The following is a 20,931-nucleotide window of genomic DNA, read 5'->3' as shown; positions in this document are numbered from 1 at the left end:
CTTCCTGTTCACTTTGTGTTTCTCCCGAGGCTATCTGCCCATGACAATGGGAAGCTTCAAGGGCACGTTCTTATTTCTGTACTTGCCTCAGTGAACTAATAAATTACAGATTTAGTACAATTCAAAGCTGCTGATCCACTGAGGCAATTAGAATATGAATGCTTCTTTAAATCAGATTTAAATGTGTTACAAATAAAATGTACCACACTATGATTAGAACGGGGTAGCCGCTGAGGTCCTATTTTTACTCCCCTCCCTGCCTGCTCTGGTAGATTATGGGCACATCTCATCTTGTACAATCAGTGCTGGACAAAACTGTTTTGAAATTTTAGTGTTTCCCCTTTTCTTTGAGCAAGGCCTGCCTTAAAGTTAGCGTTAAGCAGGAAGTCAGAGGGGGCTCCTTGCCACAGGAGCACGCTGGCCAGCCCACCTGCGCCACTCGTCATGGCTGACTCCTATGTTAGTGTCCTGCTCTAACACGAGACCACGAGCTGGCCAGGCAGCATGGGCTCTCCAGAGCCCTGGGATCCCAGGTGGAAGTCCCCGCCTGGCCCAGGACCTGGACAGGAGCACCTGCGCTGCAGCAGAGACAAGCCTTCAGGGTGGAAACTGCAAGGCTGCTCACAGCTCCCCATGGAAAAGCTCTGTCTGACAGAAACTCGACCCTGGCCTCAGCTGCAGCTTGAAGTCGAGTTAAAGGCCTGGGAAATCTCATCTCTGTTCTCTAGAAGCCATCACTGTAATAAGTTCCCTCTTGTTGGATTCTGTTTCTGGTCTTTTCTGTGAACTGCACTGTAACGGCCATTGTCACGGCTACCTCTTTTCACACAAAAGTAAATCTTGTCCTTCGCTCGATTCCTAGAAATGAAATCGTGAAGTCAGAGGGATGGTACGCTCCCAGGCTCCAGACACACTTCGCCAAATTGTACCCCCTTCCCCCCCTCCGACAGGGCAAAGCGGCCAACACCACCACTGGACGCTGCACCATGCCCCTCTCCCCGCCGAATGTCCTTTTGTTCCTCTGTACCTGTTCCCCTTACCCGCCCTCCCTCCCTCTCGGGCTTGCCTCTCACACTCTATTTCCTCAGCTTGCCTCAAGTGAAGCCTGTGGCCCGAGGAGATCATGGGAAGCTTTTCCGTGTGACTGAAGACGCATGTCTTGAGTTCCAGTTATGAGCTTTCCTTAGCTCCAGAGCTGGGGTGTGTCACCCAGTGTGGTGACAGCACCTGGGCGTGTGGTCATCTCCAGAGCCATCCACATACCGGAAGCCCTTTGAGAAGTAGTGTTCCTCTGGGAGGGCTCTTTGGCATAGCAAATGAGGAAAAATGCACTCTGAGGTTCTGTATTTACAAGAATAATTTACAAGCAAATAACCCACATTTCGTCCTTTGCATTTTTCAGTGCTGTGCAAGGCGTCTTAAATTTCTTTGGTAGCTTTTCCAGAAAGACCAATTGACTTCACCACATTTCTCGAGTTACAGTAAAGTCAGAGAATCTGAGGCCCTGAGTGAGCAGCTGATGATTGATGACAGAAGCCACCGTGGGTGGGGAGGCAGGATTTGGGGACAGACTCCAGCTTCCCATAGTCACCACATGGCCCTTTCCCAAAGAAAGATGTGGGGCTCCTCTCAGCTCTGTGAAATCCATGGACTTCCTTCTGGAGTTCTCCCCACCTCTTCCTCCTCCTCCTTGCTTTGGCCGTCTCTCAATACCATTTTGAGGAAACGTTCACCCCATTGCCCAGGTGCTCGGTCTTTCCGTGAGGAAGCTGTCAGTGTGTACCTTGTCAGGGAAATCTTTGGCAATCTAGCAATTTTGGTCACAGTCTATTGAAGTCTATGTGGCATGTGGAAAGGCTAGGATTTGGAATCGGGGAACCCAGGTTTGATGTACCCCTTCTGCCTCCAGAGCCAGGCCTCATGCTGCCTGCCACCCCCCAAAGCCAAGGAGGGCAGGCAGCAGGCAGCGCCCTCTTCCAGTCTTCCACCCGCAACCCTCACTGTCAGAGATAGCCACCAGGGTCTGTGTTTCCCGCAGGCCATCTGGATGTCAGCATGGCAGCCACAAACCTGGAGAACCAGTTGCACAGTGCCCAGAAGAACCTCCTGTTCCTTCAGCGGGAGCACGCCAGCACCCTCAAGGGGCTGCACGCCGAGATCAGGCGGCTGCAGCAACACTGCACAGGTACCAGGGGCCCCGCGCGACCCCCGGAGCAGGGCCCCCAGGCCCACCTGGGGCTGTAGAGCAAAGCAGGACCTGTTGTCGGGACTGTTTGAGACAGAAGCCGGCTCAGAAGCCATGCCAGGCTTGCTCAGGAGTGGAGCGAGAAGAGATTTCACTCTTCTCTCTGATGCGGTTAACCCCACCATCGCTGGAGTCCATCCCAGTGTCTTCCCTCATCCTCTTTGCCTAATCAACACACACCAAGCGTAAAGCTGCAAAGTCATTTCTTGGCATACTGAGGATTTAGAAGATCAAAATGCAATGGTTAGGATTTACAGTGCATTTTGGAACTGATCGTCAAACTGTAACACACAGAGCAAGCTGCTTGCTAACTGTAGATGCTGGGGTGTGTCTTAGGGAAGGAGGGTCTCTCTGAGCCCTAGGAGGGACAGTGGCCACTGGTGGCTCCTGCCATTTGCACGCCTGCCGCTAACGCGGCCAAGCCCTGCTCTGTCTGGGCAGGATTTGCGGGCTGATCGTGGGAATCGGTTCTGCATTTTCAGAGCTGATGAAGACTTTGAAACCTACTGCAAACATACAAAATTAATGTATATGGTTTCCTTTTTAGATTTAACATATGAGCTGACACTCAAAAGTTCGGACCAGACAGGTAAGAACTTCTTCCCGGAAAGTGAATGGCGGTATTATTTCTGGTTGTGGCACATGTTGGTGCCATTTGTTCATTAGCTACACATTTAGAAGAAAATACATTGCTAGGAAGAGTTGCACGTGTGACCAGAGCTTTCTAAGAAAAGATGGGAAGGACATTTGGACCCTGAGGTGTTATGAGGGGCTGTCAGTGGAGTAGGAAGGAAGAGTGGTTTTATTTTCTTTTGATGGACACATATATTTGGAATGTCTGTTATATGCTTTTCTTGACTTTGATATTTCTCCAGTGAATGTCTTCCTTCTCTAATCAAGAAATTAATGTAATTTAAACCAGAAAGAGGAGAAGGAATAGGGTCCCACCACCTCTGTCCGTTGAGCCTCACCCAGGACCTGGCCCAGAGCAGGCACTCCCGACACACTGGTTGAGTGAGGGAGCAAATGACTAGATAGTCCCCAAAGAATCGTGAATGCCTTTCTCTAGACTGCAGTCTCGGAAATGCTTCCCCTCAACCAGAATCCTCAGGGACCCCCAAAGATATCAGCCTAATGGCAGCTGGGGCAGAGAAGATAGAACGGGGGCCCCTGTGGCTGATGACAGTTAGCTTGCTCCCCTGAACCAAGTGGGGATTTGAAAAGTGCAGAATCCACACGAGTCAAGATGCCTTTTCCTAAATAGGCCGCACTATGGCCTATTTATTATTCATGAGTGTGTCCAAGTACGGGTAACAGACACGGACCTCTCCATGGGTCTCGGTGCATCGCCAAGTACTGACTTTTCCATTTGTGATACTCAGGTTACAGTCTCTCAAGTGTGTCTTTCAGGGGCCCAGATGTCCTTTTATCTGTGTGGCAGAGGAGGGGCCTCACTGAAGAGATAGGATGCCAGGCTTCTCCTCCCCCGAAGCCCTGGGCCAGGATCAGGGGCCTCCGGGGATTCCTGCACCCCTGCCACCCACATCTCGGGAATCAGGGTGTTTCATTTCCCACCCCCTCCTGGCCAGGCTAACCTGAAGATTAGTTCTTGCCCTTGAACCCTCTCTGCATACAGGAGGAAGGAACTCATATGCCTGGTCCCTCCTCCCCTGCCCCTAGAGAGCCCCTTGAGGGTCTCAGCTCTAAATCCCAAGGCCACCCACCCACCCTCCTCAGCGGCAGGGGCGCAAGGTGATAATTGGAGGTGGTATGAGAGCTCTCAGCTGGCCCTGGTGGGGGCATCTCCCCTCCCCAAGACTGGAAGTCACTGCTTTACCTTGGTGGATGCAGAACTTGCTCCATCTAGGGGCATGGGGCGGGGACGCAGAAACAGGCTCCTGGACCCCCTCCCCTGAAGGTTGATTCTGAGGCTCAGGGAGGAGACCTGAGAATCTGTTTAAAAAGTGCCACAGTGAGAGGCACCTGGCTGGCTCAATCCATAGAGCGTGTGACTCTTGATCTCGGGGTCGTGAATTCGAGCCCCACATTGGGTGTAGAGATTACTTAAAAAAAAAATTTTTAAGTGATGCAGTGACTGAGCACTCAGGCAGCTGGGGAAATCTGTCTGTAGGTGATGAAGAGCAGTTGCCTCAGCTGAGTGAGTGCACATGCAGATTTTATGGGGAAAGACCGAAACTTTAGAAAGGATGTGGGTGTGGAGGAGGAGGTAGAGTAGAGCTTCCTATAGAAGAGTGGAAATTGGCAAAAGAGGAGGTGCTGATCCCTGGGAACAATGGTCACCAAAGAGCAGCTCTCTCGAGTTTCAGGGAGGTAGGGCAGGCAGACGCGGTAGCTCCTGAAAAGTCAGGAGCCAACAACAGTCCATAGCCCTGGATTTGGGGCCCCACTCGGCCCGCATCCCCATGTGAGAGGTGCCCGCGGACGCTGGCTCCCAGCCCTGCACAGGTCCCGGCAGCGCTGGGGGGAGATCCTGAGCTGCTGGAGGTGGGCACACACAGGGTGGGCCGGGGGCTGAGGCGGAGCCCCCAGGCCCAGGAACAGCCGCCATTTGAGACAGGAGGAGTTGGGGACCCTGTGGCAGGGAAGGTGACAGCCTCCCCTCCTGTCTCCTCTGCAGCTTCAGAGTTTTGTGCTTAGACACGGAGAAAGTCTACAGTTGTCTTTCAGAACGGGGCTTCAAGTGAAGCAGGCGCTTAGTACATGCGGCCCAAGCAGACAGAGGGATCTGCTCACAGTTTATTCCTATTTGCTGGGGTCTGATAGCCTGAGATTGCCCGTTGTGACTTCAGCATTTTTGAAGTGTGGAGGCGTTCTGTGCAGTGAGCCAGGGAACCGAGAGCTGGAAGGCGCTCCGAGACCACTCGATCCACACCTGGGTGAGGGAGAGGGCAGGGGGTGGGAGCAAGAGGCCCCAGGGAGGGCAGCCGACACAGAAGGACTCCCTGCCTCTGCTCCGGGGGGTTCTAAACCCCGCCCCCTCGGCTTGTTCTTCTAGGAGAGGGGTCTTCCAGAAGCAGTGAACTAAAGAGAAGATGTGAAGAACTGGAAGCCCAACTGAAGCTCCAGGAGAACGAGAACAATGAGCTGCTCAAAGAGCTGGAGCAGAAGAACGCCATGATCGCGGTGCTGGAGAACACCGTCAAGGAGCGGGAGAAGAAGTACCTGGAGGAGCTGAAGGTGAAGAGCCACAAGCTGAACATGCTGTCCAGCGAGCTCGAGCAGCGCGCCAGCACCATCGCCTACCTGACGTCCCAGCTGCACGCCGCCAAGCGCAAGCTCATGAGCGCCAGTGGGACCTCGGACGGCAGCCCCTCTGGGAGCCCCGTGCTGGCCAGCTACAAGCCGGCCCCCCCCAAGGACAAGCTGCCCGAAACACCCCGCCGCCGGATGAAAAAGAGCCTCTCGGCCCCCCTGCACCCCGAATTTGAAGAGGTCTACAGATTTGGGGCTGAGAGCCGGAAACTCCTCTTGCGGGAGCCAGTGGATGCCATGCCTGACCCCACCCCATTCCTGCTGGCCAGGGAGTCTGCCGAGGTCCACCTCATCAAGGAGAGGCCTCTGGTCATCCCCCCCATCACCTCCGACCGTGGCCCGAGCGAGCAGCACAGCCCGGCCCGCGAGAAGCCGCACAAGGCTCACGTGGGGGTGGCCCACCGCATCCACCACGCCGCCCCGCCGCAGGCCCAGCCCGAGGTGGAAACACTGGCAGTTGACCAGGTGAACGGAGGGAAGGCCGTGAGGAAGCACTCAGGGACGGACAGAACTGTGTGAAGCCTGCCCCAGGCGGCCCTTCACCCTCGGCTGTCGATGCACTGTGAGCACTACTAGGAAAAACTCATCCATGCTTTTGTTTTAAATCCCATGCATGCCAAATTTTTTTCAGACCTGTCAACAGATTCTTCTTCTCCTGCTCCTCTTGCCCTCTTACTGACACCAAAATACGATCGTGTCCCTGCTGCAGAATACGTATTTACTAATCGCTGTGGCCAAACACCTGTGTGCCGAATCGCTTGCTTCTGATCCCACTCCGTGTAACCTCCGTGCGCTCGTGGACAAAGCACAGGCCACAGGCTGCATCACTACTCAACGTTAATGAAATCAGATAGTCACACGCCTCATTCTACAGCCAGAGCAATACATGCCGACCGACCTTGACCCTCTCGCTCCAGTTTCCAGGGCAGCCCGTCTGGAGCAGCCCCTGCCCCCTCCAGGAGACCCTGTAACCTCCCGACAAGCCTTTCCCAGGGCGGCACGGAGAGCCAAGCAGCTGTATATGTGTATCACGGGATCGAAATATGATGTTACTTCTCATATCACTACAACCTGAACGTGTGTTCATATTTTTTGTTAGTTTTATCCAAAGTGTTCAAGATCCCAACAAACTTTATTTTCTAAACCTGCCTCTTTCTGTTTTGTGTCTTTTATTAAACCACCTGAGGGAGGAGCTGGGCGGGGGGGAGACTGTGGGAGCGGGAGAAACAGCTAACCGCCCCCCCCCCCCGTAACTACTGCATTCTCACCCCATGTTCTCTCCCGGGGCTCCCGCCCCTGAGAAGACTGCACTTCCAGGTTCTGGCAGAAGCTACTTGTGCCCATGACTGGCCCCTGCCCTTCTGCCCTGCTGGTGCTCCACCCGGCTCCTCCCTTGCAAAGCAAAGCCACTCCTGCCCTCCAGCAGGCCTGGCCCCAGGGTGTGCGGAAGGAAGGGATGCCCAGGAGCCAGGCCGGGGTATTCTAAGTCTGCCCCCAGCCCCACGCAGGCCCGGCCAGGGTGCAGGTAGGAGCTCATGCGGGAATGACACGCCAGCTCAGGGTCCTCACCCCCACCCGGCAGACTGGAGAGCTCTGGAAGGGGGGAGGGGTGGCAGTGGGGGACCATGGCCATCTCTGCTGGGGGCGGCAGCATGGGCCCAGGAAGGGGACTCTGCCGGACCCCGCCCAGCAGCCCAGCACTTCCACCCAATCACGTCTCCTCTGAGAAGGGCAAGAAAACGACATACCTTAAAATGTTCTCTAGTATTTACTTTTCAAATATGCAGAATCCTTAGAAACAGTTTAAAAACCAAAACCATCTGCTTAATTTCTACGGAAAGAGATTAAATTGACTGATTTCAAATGAAAGGAGAAGCCATGTCCATCCACCCCCAGCCGCTCCAGGCCCCGAGAGCTGACCGCAGACGTGACCACTGTTGCCGACTGCCCACATTCCCGCCGCCAGCCCCGGACGGAGCTGGGCGTGTGGGTTTCTTGGCCCGGACGGTCAGTCGGAGTTCAGCGTGAGGCACACCCCCTGCAGCACCCAGTGAGAAATGTGTTTTGAGGTGAAGAGATCGGCTTCAAACACCAGGCCAACTCCCATGGCGTTCCTTCTCATGGAGGTGGTGTAGACCGGCGTCCGGAAGGTGTTCTGCAAAGGAGAGGCAAGTGAGGTGCGCTGCCGGAGGGCAGAGGAGCTCAAGCCCAGGCCGTGGGACACTCATGTGGGTGCAGATGGTGCAGCGCCCCCCACCGGCCTGGCCGGGCCACCCTCCGCAGCCGAGCACCGACAGGGTGAAAGTGGATCCGGGCTGAGCGGGGAGGCACCTGCTGCCACCCCAGATGCGAGGACTTGATGAGGCAGGACGTGACAGGAAGGGAGGCGTCTCTCCCGAAGTGGACCACGGCTCGGCGCGTGAAGCCGTGCCGCTCGGGGAGTCTCTGCTTACACACCTGTGCACACGTGGGTCTTCCCGGGAAGTGGCTCCACACTCTTGCCCTGTCTCAGGGCTTCCCCCACCCCCCAGAGTTTAACCACCTGTGTTTTAAAGGGCCAGAATGTCTGAACCACCCCAAGTGCGACCCCTCCGCCGACCTGCAGTTTGAGGCGATGGGCTTCGATGGGGATGATCTTCAGAATCGGCAGGTCGACCACCAGCACCTTAGGTTTGCTCTTGATAAGACATCCTCTTTCTACATCCCAGTCAGCGCCTTCTAGATACAGTCCTGAGACAAAACATCCTAGAGATACCAGGAAGAGACGGGGATTTCTGTGGATGCACCGGCGGCTCTCCCGGATGTCCGCGGTGCACGCACAACAGGTAACCGGCTCTCCGTCCCCAGACACAGCCCAGGCCTTTTTCCAAGAGAGGTGGCCGTCCTTTCTTCCCTTTGTGGAGGGACAGCCCAGACAGGACACTCTGTAGATCTCATGAGCCTCCCCCATAGCCTCGGCGAAGGGGACGAGGGGTGGGCGCCTCCCCCAGCAATCTGCTTCAAGGAACACAGCCCAAAACGCTGGAGCCCCGGGTTATAAAGATGGAAGCACCGGTCATTCGGTACCACGGCAACCCCAAGTCCCCCCTGAGCCAGAGGGAGTGGGGGCAGGGAGTCAAACCCAGCAGAGAAAATGGTGTCTGGGGAACAGGACACGACAGACGTGCACAACAGCAGAGGACAGTCAGTCACCCAGAGAGCGTGGTGGCCCTGACACCTGCCAGTTCCTCTGAGACCTCGCTGGCCTTGTGCTACGGGGATGGTGAGCATCCCTGAACCTCTACCATGAAGCCCGTCTCGACGAAGTTGGCTCAAGAGCGCTTTTGTTGCTCACGGTTAAATGTCCTCCGACTCCAGGGCCCCGCCCTAGGAAATGGCAGCTCCCAGCCAGAGTCTGCAGCATCAGTCACCAGTGTTGAAGGGACCTGACGTTATAATTTATGGGTCCAACCTCGTCTGAGCTGCCTTCTGGCGCCCACGCCCCTGACCCCTCAGGGTTTCCAGGGAAGCCCTCGGGTGATCCAGTTCTGTGAAAGATCTAATTCTGACCGAGGAGCCCACTTCCCACAAAGGAGCCCAGTGAACATGGTTCAGGTCTCGCCTGACATCAACCCCAGGTCTCAGTGCTGAAACTGGCAGAGCAGCGCGTGTGGCCACCCTCCGGTCGAGACTCGGGGAGTGCACCATAGCACCGCTGTCCGCGGCAGCCTCACTTTCAAACGTGGCCTGGCCCTGTTTCAGCCCACACCATGCTTGTTGCTCTGCCTTGGGGACAGCTCGGGGAGGAGACTCCCCAGCCAGCTGACCGTACCTTGTCCTGCCCGCTCGTTCACTTCATCTGCATCTTGGAACTTGGTCACTTGCGTGAACAAGGTGGAGCGGTCAAGCGGCCAGTTGTTCTTCCGGCAGGTGGCCTGCACCAGGGCCGTGAGGTAGGACTCTGGGATGTGCAGCCCCGAGAGCCACATCACGCTGGGCTCGCTCTCGGTGACCTGGAGGGAAAGGAGGGAAGCTGGCAGGAGCCTGGGGCCAACATCAAATGCCAGGGCCAAGCGTGAACCAGACGTTAAGTTCACGATTAAACAGAGTTCACCTTGGCAGCAGAAAGATGGGCGTGGGTACAACTGGAAGCATGCTGGGGAAAACAAGCTGAACTGCCTGATTCCAGAAGGAATGAAGATCTAGATATAAAAGAACCAAGTCACAAAAGTACCAGATCAAATCTCCAATGGATGTTGTCAAGATCTTGGAGTTGGGAATGCTAAACCCAGAGGCCATAAAAGAACAGACTGATACATTTGACTAAATAAAACTGTAAGACGTTCTTACAGAAAAAAATGCCATAAGCAAAATCAAAAGACTTATGACAAGTTGGGGGAAACACAATACTGACAGACACAGGGCTAATCTCCCTGATACACAAAAAGCTCCAAAAGATCATTTTAAAAAGATGAAGAACTCGATAAAAATGAAATCAAGACACAAAAAGACGATTCACAGAAATGAGATACCTACGTGTGTGTAAGATATGCTCAGCCTCACCATAATTAAAGAAATGCACACCCACACATATTATTATTTACCTATCACGGAGCAAAGATCCAAAATATTAAGAATACACAGTGTCGCAGAGAGGGGAGGAAATACTCGTGTTTGTTCACTGTGGTTCCCACTTCTCTAGAAGACTGTCTGACAAGAGCTGTCAGAATGTGAGATGCACACCCTGGGACCCAACTCTGCCATTGTAGGGATTTGCCTGTGAAATATACTCATGTGCGTAACTAAAGACATGGGCGCCAGAGCATTGTCCCTCCTAGCTAAAAAGAGAAAAAACCCAAATGGAACCACCTAAATGTCCATGAGGGGAAAGGACATGGAACATCTGTAAAACAGAGCCCCATTAAAAGAGTAAGTTAGATCCAAATATACTTAAGAGGAACAATGGCCAAGATGGACTCTGAGATGAATAAATCAGATTGTGCATAATAGGCTTCAAAGTCTTGAAAACGAAACAAAAAGGAAAAAACAATACAGGTATGCCTGTAGAGTCAGAGACCATTTCTAGAACACCCAGTCAACTGCAAACGGAAGGTACTACTGCGGAGTTAGAGAGGGGTTGGGAGTTGGAGGTGGTTGGGGGCAGGGTCAGTCCGGGCTGAACCTCGAACCAACGAAAAGACCGTTGCCTCTACTTACCCACAACGTGTACTGGCTGAACCGTCGCAGGAAGTAGAGCATCCAGTTCCCAAGGGACTTTAACGTGTCCGGGGCAAGCTTTCTCCAGATACTAGGGATTTGCCCGAGGAAAAGAGACCTGGCTACGTCATCTAACTCGTTGCTCATGCCAACTTCTCCCGCCAAGGCCTGTTCGCAGAATCGAGAGCAGTCAGGCAAGACCATCAGAAAACTGGGTGGTGTGTCTAGGCAGTGGTGTGCGTGTTAGGAGCATGCTCACCCTCTGAAGTTCAGCCAGAGACTTGGACATCCGTATGACGAGCTTGTTGAAGCGTTCCAGCTCCTGCAGAAGCACCACCGACGTGGGGGAGATTCCCACCCCAAGGTGCTTCCTGATCTGGTCCAAGTCAAAGATTTTAGGCATCTTGTTTTCTATGTCCTTGGCAATGTGGCCAATGTAATCATCTCGGCTGATGCCACTGCTGGATTCCCCTAAAACCAGGACAGTTTTTAGGGAAAGCAAGGCATCTGAGTGTTAGGACTGGGGCATCCTGAGCCTTCTGGTTCTTGGAAAGGCATCAACAATATACAACCTACAAGAACCAAGAGCACCCTGTGCCAACACCTTCCACCCTAACCAAACCAATTCCGTCCTCCACAGACTTCACCTGTCTGAGGCTGCAGCTCCAGCAAGTGGGCCCACATGTCCCGAGCCGCCTGAGTGTAATATCCAATCTCAGCATTGGAATGAAGACCAAACACTTCGGGTGTGTTGGCCAGTGGGAGGGCCTCGATGGCTTCTATAATCAGAACAGGGAATACACTGTCACACCACCCGCAATTTCTGAGGGCCCACCGCCTCGACATCCCCAGATAGGCAAGACTAATTTCCACTGCTTAAGGGGTGACACGTTTTTGAATAAAAATTCTATACCACCACACCCTAATACAGCTGTATGTTTATCATTTATGAAAATGGCTCAGTGGGCTTCCCTTCCAGGCAGAATCTGACATACTTGTCATCATTCTAGGACAGGAAATCTGAACTAATTCCATCAATGCTGAGGCTATAAAGAACGTGCTGGGCCCCCTATAAAAACACCATGGAGCACGCCCACCAGCCAAGGATCCCCACCAGCAGAGAGGTCAGAAGAGCCATCAAGCCAACCATAGAAAACAGAACAGCTGAAATGTATGGTGGATCTCCCTTAGAAAACAATTTTAACATACGTTTTGATGCCTGAGAAATCTCACCAACGAATTTTTCCTTTACATCACCAACGGGGATTTTATAGTCCACTTCCTTATTCCGGAAGAAGTGGAATGGCTGGAAAGTGTCAAAAACGAAGTCTCCCAGGTACTCATCCATGTAGATGGTCAGGATGCGCCGATCGAAGCTGTCGATGGCCCGTCCTCCGTACATGACCTGAGGTACAGGAAGCAAGAACTGGCTGGGAGCGCAGGACCCACCAAGGGACCCCTGAGACCAGACGTGCCCTTGGGGATGCTCCTGCTGGCCTGGCCACTGTGCAGCTCAAACCATGTCGATGGCATGCCTTGTGACCCACTGTGAACAAGAGGTGCCCTCATGAAGAGCGGGGAGCCCGTATGCCATTTGCAAAATCCCCAAAACCTAGTGAACAGACCACAAAACCACCAAAAAAGCCAGCTGCCACTTTGGTCTTTGGAATTGGTGATGTCCCTGTGTGTGCCACCTGCAGGGCATGGGGGTGGGGGCTGTATAATGGTCTCCAGAGTGGCCCTCCGTGCCCGCTGGACAGGAACAAGATTACAATGACAGGCCCGAGGCCATGCCCACCCCTAGAGAACACAGCCCCCACAGTGATGAATCCAGAGCGTCCATGGGGATGGAGCCCACTTAGGAGAAAGACACCCAGGTGATGAGCCAACAGAATTCCTCAGAGACCTCAGGCCTTCAGCTGACGGGTGGCAGAAGCAAGAGGGGAGTCACCAAGGGCTTAGAGGTCACGCACGGGGCGCCAGGCCACAGCCCATCTCCAGCCCCAGGAGGCAGCCCATGAAGGGTCCCCCAAGATGCTCCTACCTCTCCAATGAGGTACTTGAGGCTGCCCCACGGGATCCTAGGGTCATGTTGCTGGAAGGCTTTTGTTAGGTACGTGTTCAGAATCTCCATGCAGACCTTAAAAGAGGAGGGACTGGCGTGGTTATCCTCCAACCTACGAAGTCACTCCCGTGCTGACCCTTTCCTGAAGTGTGGGCGGGAGCAGCCGGGTGGTCGTGAACTTGGAGAAAGGGTCGGGGGAGATGAGCCGGGTGAGGGGGACCAGCAGCCACTGCGTCTTCACCTGGAAGTCAGACTCATTGAAGTCATAGTACACGTTCCACCCGATCTTCCCGAACTTTCTCCTCTCCTGCACCACCGCGTGGAAGAACGCCAGCACATAGACCAGGGACTTGAAGACCGGGTGCGGACACTGCTCCAGTGTGTCTTGAGAGATCTTGAAGTACGTTGCTCTCATGTTGAGTTTCAGCCCATTGGGGGGCTCTGTAACAACCTGTCAGAAGACAAATCGTGACCGAAACCACAGACCCATGAGTCCAGCTTTGAAGAGGGTGCAAAATGTAGACATCTCGGCTTTCCCTTCCTCTCTGTGCGGCCACCTTTCCCATCCCCCACACAGCAAACGTCTCTTGTGAAAGGCCCGGCAAAGAAGTTAGGGAACAAGATACTGTTCTGGCTCCTGTTCATCAAATGACCCAAGGAAGGTGCTTTAGCTTCTCTGGACCATGGAAAGTAGTTAAGTTTTCCCTCAACCTGCCCCAGATGACAAAACCTTTCCAAACACAACTTCTCTGGAGAGTAAGTTAAGCGGGGCATATAATCCGCTAGAGCACTGCAGATATGGGCAGAAGGTTTGATAAATGTGAAGTACAGGAAAACGAACCTAGATAGTGTTTTGGATACGTGTGGAAGTGGTAGAGACAGGCCTGAGAGGCGTTAACTGTCCCCCCCCCCCCCCGAAAATCATCACCCAATACAGGACAGTGCTTATCTCTGAAGAGAGAGGAAGAGATGGACGTGGGAAGGGTGGGTGTGAGGGTCCGGCTGCGTCCTAGATTTCCAAACACACATGCATGCACACACGGGGCTGGGAGGCCGGGGTGTCTGTCAGAAGCCAGACCTTCAAGGACTTCTGCAGAATCCCAATGGGGAAGCCCTTGGTGGGGTCTGTGGTGAGCCACAGGCGGAAGTCCGGGTGCGGCTTGCTGATCCTCTCCAGGGACTTCTCCAGATCTTTCAGCCACTGGACCAGGAGATGGCAGTTCTGCAGCATCAGCCACTGCCCGCGGGCCACTGCTGTCTCCAGCAGCTGCAGCGCTACCTGCACCAGGAGATGGGGCGGGGGGAGGGGGGAGGGGGGTCGGCGTCCCAAAGCCGTGCTGGCCCCACGCTCTCCCAGACACCCACTGCACACCCCCCGGAAATGAACAGCCCACCCCAGCCGGAGCCCCCTAGGGACCCAGGAGCTCCAGAGGTGCCTTCCAAGAACTATCAGAATCCCCTCAGGGCCTGGAAGATGAGCCAGCACCTTCCACCCACCGGCCTCCCTCGGCCCCGGGAGCTCCAGGTTCTCTGGGACAGTCGCACCGGCGCCCTGACTACGTCCGTGGCCATGCCCTGGGGGCAGTGACAGCCCCGATCTGAGACGGGGACGTCACCGGGACAGGAGGAGATGACGACTACGTGTGAACAGACGTTGGCAACAACAGGGCACAGCGGCCCGGCAGGGTCTGCGTGACAGCATGCCCGCTGTGGGACCATACGGCTGTCATGCATCATCCGGGCACCGGGCACCAGAGCGCCACTGCCCAGAGAACCGGAAATGCACCCAGCTCCCGCGTGGAGCGGCACCCTCAAAACCAGATATTAACCAACTGTTAACAGAGGCAGGGACCTCACCTAAATTTAGAGTTCGTTCCTTCCAACAACAAATTACCTTTTCTTGGCCTTGACCCATGGCGAGGAATTTGAGGCGGTTTCCTCCAAAACCACTGCGCTCGGCTAATTTCATAAGGTCGCTGGCAGGGTCAGAGCCGGGACTGAGGATGAACACAATGGGCGAGTTTGGAGTGCTCTGCTCAAAGATGGCCTCGAAGCTGATCATGGGGGGCTGCACGTACCTAGTGAAGGAAACAAAGCAGGGTCTCTTGTGGAGGACAGCCACAGCGCGCTCACCTCACCCCGTCCGGAACCTTCTGGCTGTTCCTCTGGTATAAGTCTGCACAGGTTAGAGTCCAATGTCTACACACACATCACACACAGGAGGGTGAACTCCTAGGTGACAGGGGCCCCACTGCGTCCCCCTAGCGCACCCCAGCACATTCATGGGGGCGCCTCCCGACAGGGGCCCTTCCAGGCAGACGTCCCCACGACACACAACCCAGAGGCCTCACGCCAACAACTCCACAGGTATGTCCTGAATAGCCCACTTCTCAAGATTTTTGAAAATTAGTTACCGACACATCAGGCTTGGGCGATTTGACCCAGAAATCCAAATTTGTAACTTCTTTCTAAGAGTCGGGGGATCCAGCCACTGGGAGGGGGGGGCCCCTGCCAGCTGGTATCAGTCAGCGGGAGCTAAGGGGCAACTGCCCCTGTGGACCAGGCTTGACCTCTCCCATGTGCCGCCGTCCCCAGCCAGCCCCGCTCACTCATTGCCGTCTGAGTTTGAGTTTGCAAGCCCAAGTTATCTGCCTGTCTTCAGTTTCAGAGCCGTGCTGTCCAATACGGAAGGCATTCGGCGCGTGTGGCCACTGAGCACTGCGGGTGTGGCCAGTCCAAACCGAGCTGTGCGGTAAGGCTGAATCACACGGGACTTTGAAGACTTAATACTAAATAAATAAATATTTCCATAATGTTTGCATTGACTACATGTTGAAATGATATTTTAATGTGCTGAGTTAAATAAAATGTAATTAAAATTAACTTCATCCATTTCTTCCTGAGCGCGACTACTAGAAAACTTGACACATGTGACTCCCACTGAACCTCTCCCGAATAGCACGGAACTAGAGTGACTAACACTGCCAAAGTTGGGCGGCCACCGCTGTCTGCGAGTCCGGGGTGCGGGCGGGCGGGGACGAGCCCACAGAAGGGCCAAGCAAACTCCGTAACACACTTACTTCTCTCCCATTGTTTCAGTCACGTAGTCGGTCACTGCCCGATACACCCGATCCACACGGAAACAGCGCAAAATAAGCAACTTCTGGAAAGGGGTGATGTTGTTATCGTAACCCAAGGGAAATGGAAACTGCTCGAGTGAGTCCAGGTCATACCACTAGGAAAAGAACATTCATGGTGGCATCAACTTGGGAACGATATAGGCCCCCATTTTTATACGAAGCTCCCAAAAGTCACTTTATAAAGGAATGAAACCTACACGAGTATGAACCTCCAAGTCACTTCTAGTCAGATGTGTCATTTTCTACCTCCCCCGCCCCCCAAAAAACGACGAACTTCAGGAAGGGAGGGGCTGAGTCTTTTTCACTGTTGAGTCCCATGGCAAGTGCCCATTTCTCGGATGGGTGGATGGACGGATGGACGGATGGACAGACAGATGGACGGTTCTCCCACACACCAGCTGAACCACATAAAGGAGAATTCCATCAAGGGTGTTGGAGGGAGCTGACTCCACTCTGAACGGGCCACGAGGAGTAAGGCTACGGTTGAAATCTCAAGCCCACCGACATGGAGGGAAGGGAAGGAGGGGACAGAGAACATGGTCTCACCTCCTGCCAGACCGCCACGTGTTTCTCCACATCATCAGGAAGATTCCCAAAGTTGTCTGAGAACATTTCGGATAAAAGCATGATATCTTCCCAGCCCTGGTCAGACAACCATGCACAGGGCTTTTTTCGTTGGCTCTTCTCCAGGGAAATGTTTCCTAATCACAACAGAAGATGGAAAGTAAACAGCCAGCAGCAACGTGCCGGGAGGAGTGAGTATGAGTAGTTCGGGCCTTCGACTTCTCCCACTCCGAGGAGAGACCCGCGTCTCCAGAGGGAATGGACGGAGAAGGACACGTAGGCTCACCTTGTCACTGTTGGGGACCCCACCCAGGCAGCTCAGCGTGGCTTCCGGCCTCAGGGCAGCCTGTGGGCAGAGACCCCGCTGCTCTGGGCCAGACCAGAACCACTTCTGAGGCTGCAATTGTCAACTGAAATATTTAGTAAAGCAGTGCTGTTGGACGGTGCCCGGGGCGGTGGGGGCGGGGTGGGGGGCTCAGTCGGTTAAGCGTCTGCCTTCAGCTCAGGTCGTGATCCCAGGGTCCTGGGACCAAGCCCTGCATTGGGCTCCCTGCTCAGCGGGGAGCCTGCTTCTCCCTCTCCCTCTGTGGCTCCCCCTGCTTGTGCTCGCTCTTTCTCTCTCTCTCTCTCAAATTAATTTTTTTTTTTTTTAAATTGTGCTGCTGGAAGCCAAGTTCTAAGGAGAAGTTTGGTAATACTCTGGTTTGTTTTAACAAACCTCCATGTGTGTGCAACGGGGAGGCGGGGGGGTCAAGGAAGTGGGGAAGAATGAAAGGAGGCACGTTCATCACCTTTTAAGAAGAAATCTAATTCTTCCTGGGGGACTCTGCCTTCTGCTTGTTCTATCTTGATCGTCATATTGAAAGAGAAGAGTAACTTGTGTCTCTCAAACAACCCTGGAGGGAAACATCAGACGGGCACTGATGAGGTAAATTTGCTTTCAAAGTGGAGTTTCCTACACACGACAAGCTTAAACGTAAGAGAAATGAACTGAACGGCCGGACATCGCGGTGGCGCCCAGCACCCCCACCCCTCCACCCCTGGATGTCCGCGGCTGAGCCCACACAGCGCGGGCCCAGTCTGCACAGGGAGCCCACGAGCCAGCCTGCAGTCCCGCTCACTCGTGCACGTCCGCAGCGGCCCTGCCTGCCGCACCCACCGCACCTGCCTGGGAGAGCAGAGCGGGGTCCAAAGGCAGCTGGAGGACCGCGCGATAGAAGGCCAGAGCCACCTTCTCGATGGAACACGGGTCGTTTGCCTAACCCTAAGTGCGAGCTCTTGTCTGGCGTCATCTAGGAGAGGCATTAGCAAGCTCCCTGTAAAAGGCTAGATAGGAAATATTTCCGACGTTACAGGCTGTCTCCATAATTATTCATCCACCGCTGCAGCGGGGAAGCAACCACAGACGACTATAGACAAATGGCCCTGCCGGGTTCCAACAGCACATTATTTACACAAGCAGGCAGGGGGCCAGACCTGGCCTGCTGGTCACGGTTTGCCAACCTCCACTGCAGAGCAAGCACATTCCACCAACAGATTTGTTAGTGATGGGGGATGCTGAATACTAAAGTTCTTCTTCTTTAAAATAAAAAACAACAACAACAACATAAGAAATGTGTTCTTGGGGGAAAAACTGTAAGTCAACATCTGTGACTTGAATTCTAGCTTCTGTGCGCTGCAAGAAGTAAGCGAGCCCTGTAGGGACAACAGTCCTCAACCTTTTTCCTGCCCAGCTGGAATGGGCTGAATTGTGTCCCCCCCAAATCCATATGTTGAAGCTCTGACCCCCAGTGCCTCCGAAAGTGACTGTGTTGGGAGTGGGGGCCTTTAAAGAGGGAACGAAGGTAAACCGAGGCTGTTAGGGTGGGCCCTGACCCCTCTGCCTCACGTCCTCCACAGGAGAGATCTGGACACACAGACAGACGCCAGAGTTGCACGCACACAGAGCAGAGGGGTGCTCACCCGTGCAACCATAGTTATAGATGTTAAAGGTCAGCGTGTCCATAATGTTCCGTAATCGCTTCATGAGAATGCAATCAGGCAGGGACTTCTTAAGTGACAAGCCAAAGACCTCCAGGAAGGCGATGAGGGAGTATTGGTACATGGCATTGACCAGGGCCATCTCGGACAGCACGAAGAACAGGATGGCTCCCCTCCTGGCGGCCGGCCGGTAGCCATCCCGCAGCCTGTCGATGTCCAGGGCTGTCTTCTCCGCCAGTTTGAGCTTCTCTGATACCTAAAGAGAAGGTGTGTGTCACCGTGGAAACGGGGAGACTGACACCATCACCAGGATGACTTAGGAAATGGGCAAGAAAGTAAGAAATACAGAGAGCAAGAGTGGGAGGGAGCAGCAAAGAAGTCTGTGCAGCGCTTGCTGGGGTTTGCAGAGCACCTACCCTCTTGCCAGATGTTTGTTGGCCAGAGTCCCCAGCACCTGTGCCCCGTCCTTCTAATAACAGTCTCTGACTTCAACTTAGACACTCCAACTTCCCCCCTCTCTTGCCATATGTGGGGTCCACCCCAACCCCAGGAGAGGAGCGTGTGACCCAGGCCCAGCCAGTCTATACACAGCATCCCCGGCCATGGGATCGGCTTGGGGTGGACATCTGGCTGAAATGACTCTCAGGACCTTCATGATAGGGACAGGTAACAATTCTCACTCGTCCCTTTGGACCTGAACCTGAGGGGGCATGAGGACATACCCACCTGGTGACCATGAGGGGAACTTGACTCATGGGGAGGCAGAGAATGAAGCCACCCCAACAAAAGGCCCAGCCCAGAAATGGAGAGAAACTGAGTCCTGGTGATATGCTTAGAGTCCTGAATCCACCCTGCCTGAAGCCATCCCTGGACTTTCTGTATTCTAAGCTAATAATTTCCCTTTTGACTTAAGCCAAGTAGAGCTGGGTTTTCTATCACTCTTAACTCAAAGAGGCCGACCTGATGCACAAGGGTCCCTGGGAACACCTCTAGGGCTCCCCTCCCCATAGCACACCCCAATAGAGGTGGCCTGTTCTCATCAGGCAAACCCTCAGGTGACTAAGAGCCCAAATCTGATGCCAGCAGAGGTGGCTGTCCCCACCCCCACCCCCGCCAACACCTCAGCTTCTAAGATGCAGGAATGAGGCCCTGAGATCCCCGAGTCCAATCTTCTCCTTGAGCAGATAAGGGAACTCGTGCTCCAAAGGAACCACCCCGCCCCCTCCCAGTGCAATGCACTTTCCATGCAGTTGATACCTCCGTGGCCTTGGATTTGGTCTCCTCCAGGGTCTGCACCAGCTCCACATTGTCCAGCATGTTCCCCGTGGAGGTCGCCAGTTCCCGAAGGAGGGAGTCTTCCAAATCCTTCAGCAGGTTCTTGTTCTCACTCGTCTCCTGGATGAGGTGCTCCCGCTGCTCCTCCAGCTCTCGCCTCTCGGAGGCCACTAGCACGCTCAGCAGCTGGTCCTCGAGGCCTTTCAGTGTGACTGTGGGAGCAAGGGGAGGCTGTCACCGCTGGGCACCCCGCGTCTCCTCACCTGCTGCACGCTTGTGCCTGGCGCGGGCAAGCGGAGGGTGCATCTGAGCCAGCATTTCGGGAACTCGAGGACTCGCTCCTGCCATTACTCTAAAGCCACCGGTCAGAACAACATGGAGATGCTCCTCCACAGAGTGGTGAGCGACAAGAGTGCAGAGGCTCCCACAGATCAGGGAGCCCGAGTTGAAAGCACAGCTGGAGGACAACCCTAGAAAATGTGAGAAATGGCACTCAGCTCCTAACAGAATTCAGTTGGGAGGAGGGGGGGGAAATGCAAAATCCTGCCACATATTTAAATCACCAACACAGAATAACTTCCTGCCCCAGCAGAATGGGGGTCTCACCCCACTCCGAGTGTGGGTATCTGAGCCCTATGGTCCAGACTCAGCATTCCCCAGACACGCATCTCCCTGCCTCCCAAGGGGGCGCCCAACCTTCATCAAGAAGAACCGACCGATGAAGATGTGACCCCGAGAGCATGACCTGGGGTCAGCGGGCACCCCATGAAAGCCCTGAACTCCCATTGTGGTCTCTGTGGTAACCACCCCAATTTGCCACTGAGCTTGTGTAGATCCTCACCCGTGTAGTTGATGACCATGGCCTTCCCAAACACAGACGGGGTGTATCTGGGATTGGCCAGCTTGGTGTTTAGGTACAGTCTGAAATTTGAATCGTAATCCACTTCCTTATCTCCCAGTATGATGAACTGCCGTCCTTGGACGACTTTGATATTTTTCTCTAAGACGTTATCAATCACAGGATCAATGTACTCATCCACGTCATGGAACAGGAAAGGAGTCCCATACTTTATGGACATCTCCAGCTGCTTCAGGAAGTCAGGGTCATTAAAGGAAGCCACCTGGAAGACAGGGGTGCTGTGCGCTCAGCAAACATATGAGGAGAGCGCTTCCGGCACAGGGAGTGGGCATGC

The 20,931-nt window shown here is 54.2% G+C and overlaps 2 protein-coding genes across 3 annotated transcripts in view; one reads left to right on the top strand and one right to left on the bottom strand.

Annotated features, from left to right (window-relative positions):
- CCDC92 (coiled-coil domain containing 92) overlaps positions 1 to 6,666 on the top strand; it is a 31,098-nt gene extending 24,432 nt beyond the window's left edge. For both annotated transcript variants that reach the window (XM_006748678.3, XM_031019709.2), the window contains exons 2-4: positions 2,039 to 2,185; positions 2,793 to 2,834; positions 5,262 to 6,666. In XM_006748678.3, coding sequence (XP_006748741.1) covers positions 2,056 to 2,185; positions 2,793 to 2,834; positions 5,262 to 6,037 — 948 coding nt within the window. In that variant the 5' untranslated portion in view covers positions 2,039 to 2,055 and the 3' untranslated portion in view covers positions 6,038 to 6,666. The remainder of the gene's footprint in view (positions 1 to 2,038; positions 2,186 to 2,792; positions 2,835 to 5,261) is intronic.
- A 601-nt stretch (positions 6,667 to 7,267) lies between these two features.
- DNAH10 (dynein axonemal heavy chain 10) overlaps positions 7,268 to 20,931 on the bottom strand; it is a 128,870-nt gene continuing 115,206 nt past the window's right edge. The window contains exons 63-79 of the mRNA XM_081800959.1: positions 20,580 to 20,859; positions 19,721 to 19,950; positions 18,446 to 18,719; positions 17,275 to 17,379; positions 16,466 to 16,620; positions 15,860 to 16,014; positions 14,674 to 14,857; positions 13,858 to 14,058; positions 13,021 to 13,230; positions 12,759 to 12,854; positions 11,948 to 12,119; positions 11,362 to 11,493; positions 10,974 to 11,185; positions 10,715 to 10,882; positions 9,330 to 9,510; positions 8,118 to 8,263; positions 7,268 to 7,673 (exon numbers count right to left, since the gene is read on the bottom strand). Coding sequence (XP_081657085.1) covers positions 7,527 to 7,673; positions 8,118 to 8,263; positions 9,330 to 9,510; positions 10,715 to 10,882; positions 10,974 to 11,185; positions 11,362 to 11,493; positions 11,948 to 12,119; positions 12,759 to 12,854; positions 13,021 to 13,230; positions 13,858 to 14,058; positions 14,674 to 14,857; positions 15,860 to 16,014; positions 16,466 to 16,620; positions 17,275 to 17,379; positions 18,446 to 18,719; positions 19,721 to 19,950; positions 20,580 to 20,859 — 3,048 coding nt within the window. The 3' untranslated portion in view covers positions 7,268 to 7,526. The remainder of the gene's footprint in view (positions 7,674 to 8,117; positions 8,264 to 9,329; positions 9,511 to 10,714; positions 10,883 to 10,973; positions 11,186 to 11,361; positions 11,494 to 11,947; positions 12,120 to 12,758; positions 12,855 to 13,020; positions 13,231 to 13,857; positions 14,059 to 14,673; positions 14,858 to 15,859; positions 16,015 to 16,465; positions 16,621 to 17,274; positions 17,380 to 18,445; positions 18,720 to 19,720; positions 19,951 to 20,579; positions 20,860 to 20,931) is intronic.

Source organism: Leptonychotes weddellii, chromosome 13 (genome assembly GCF_054177405.1).
Source record: "Leptonychotes weddellii isolate Sample4059 chromosome 13, ASM5417740v2, whole genome shotgun sequence".
Classification (NCBI taxonomy): Eukaryota; Metazoa; Chordata; class Mammalia; order Carnivora; family Phocidae; genus Leptonychotes; species Leptonychotes weddellii.
This window is presented reverse-complemented; position numbering and strand designations above follow the sequence as displayed.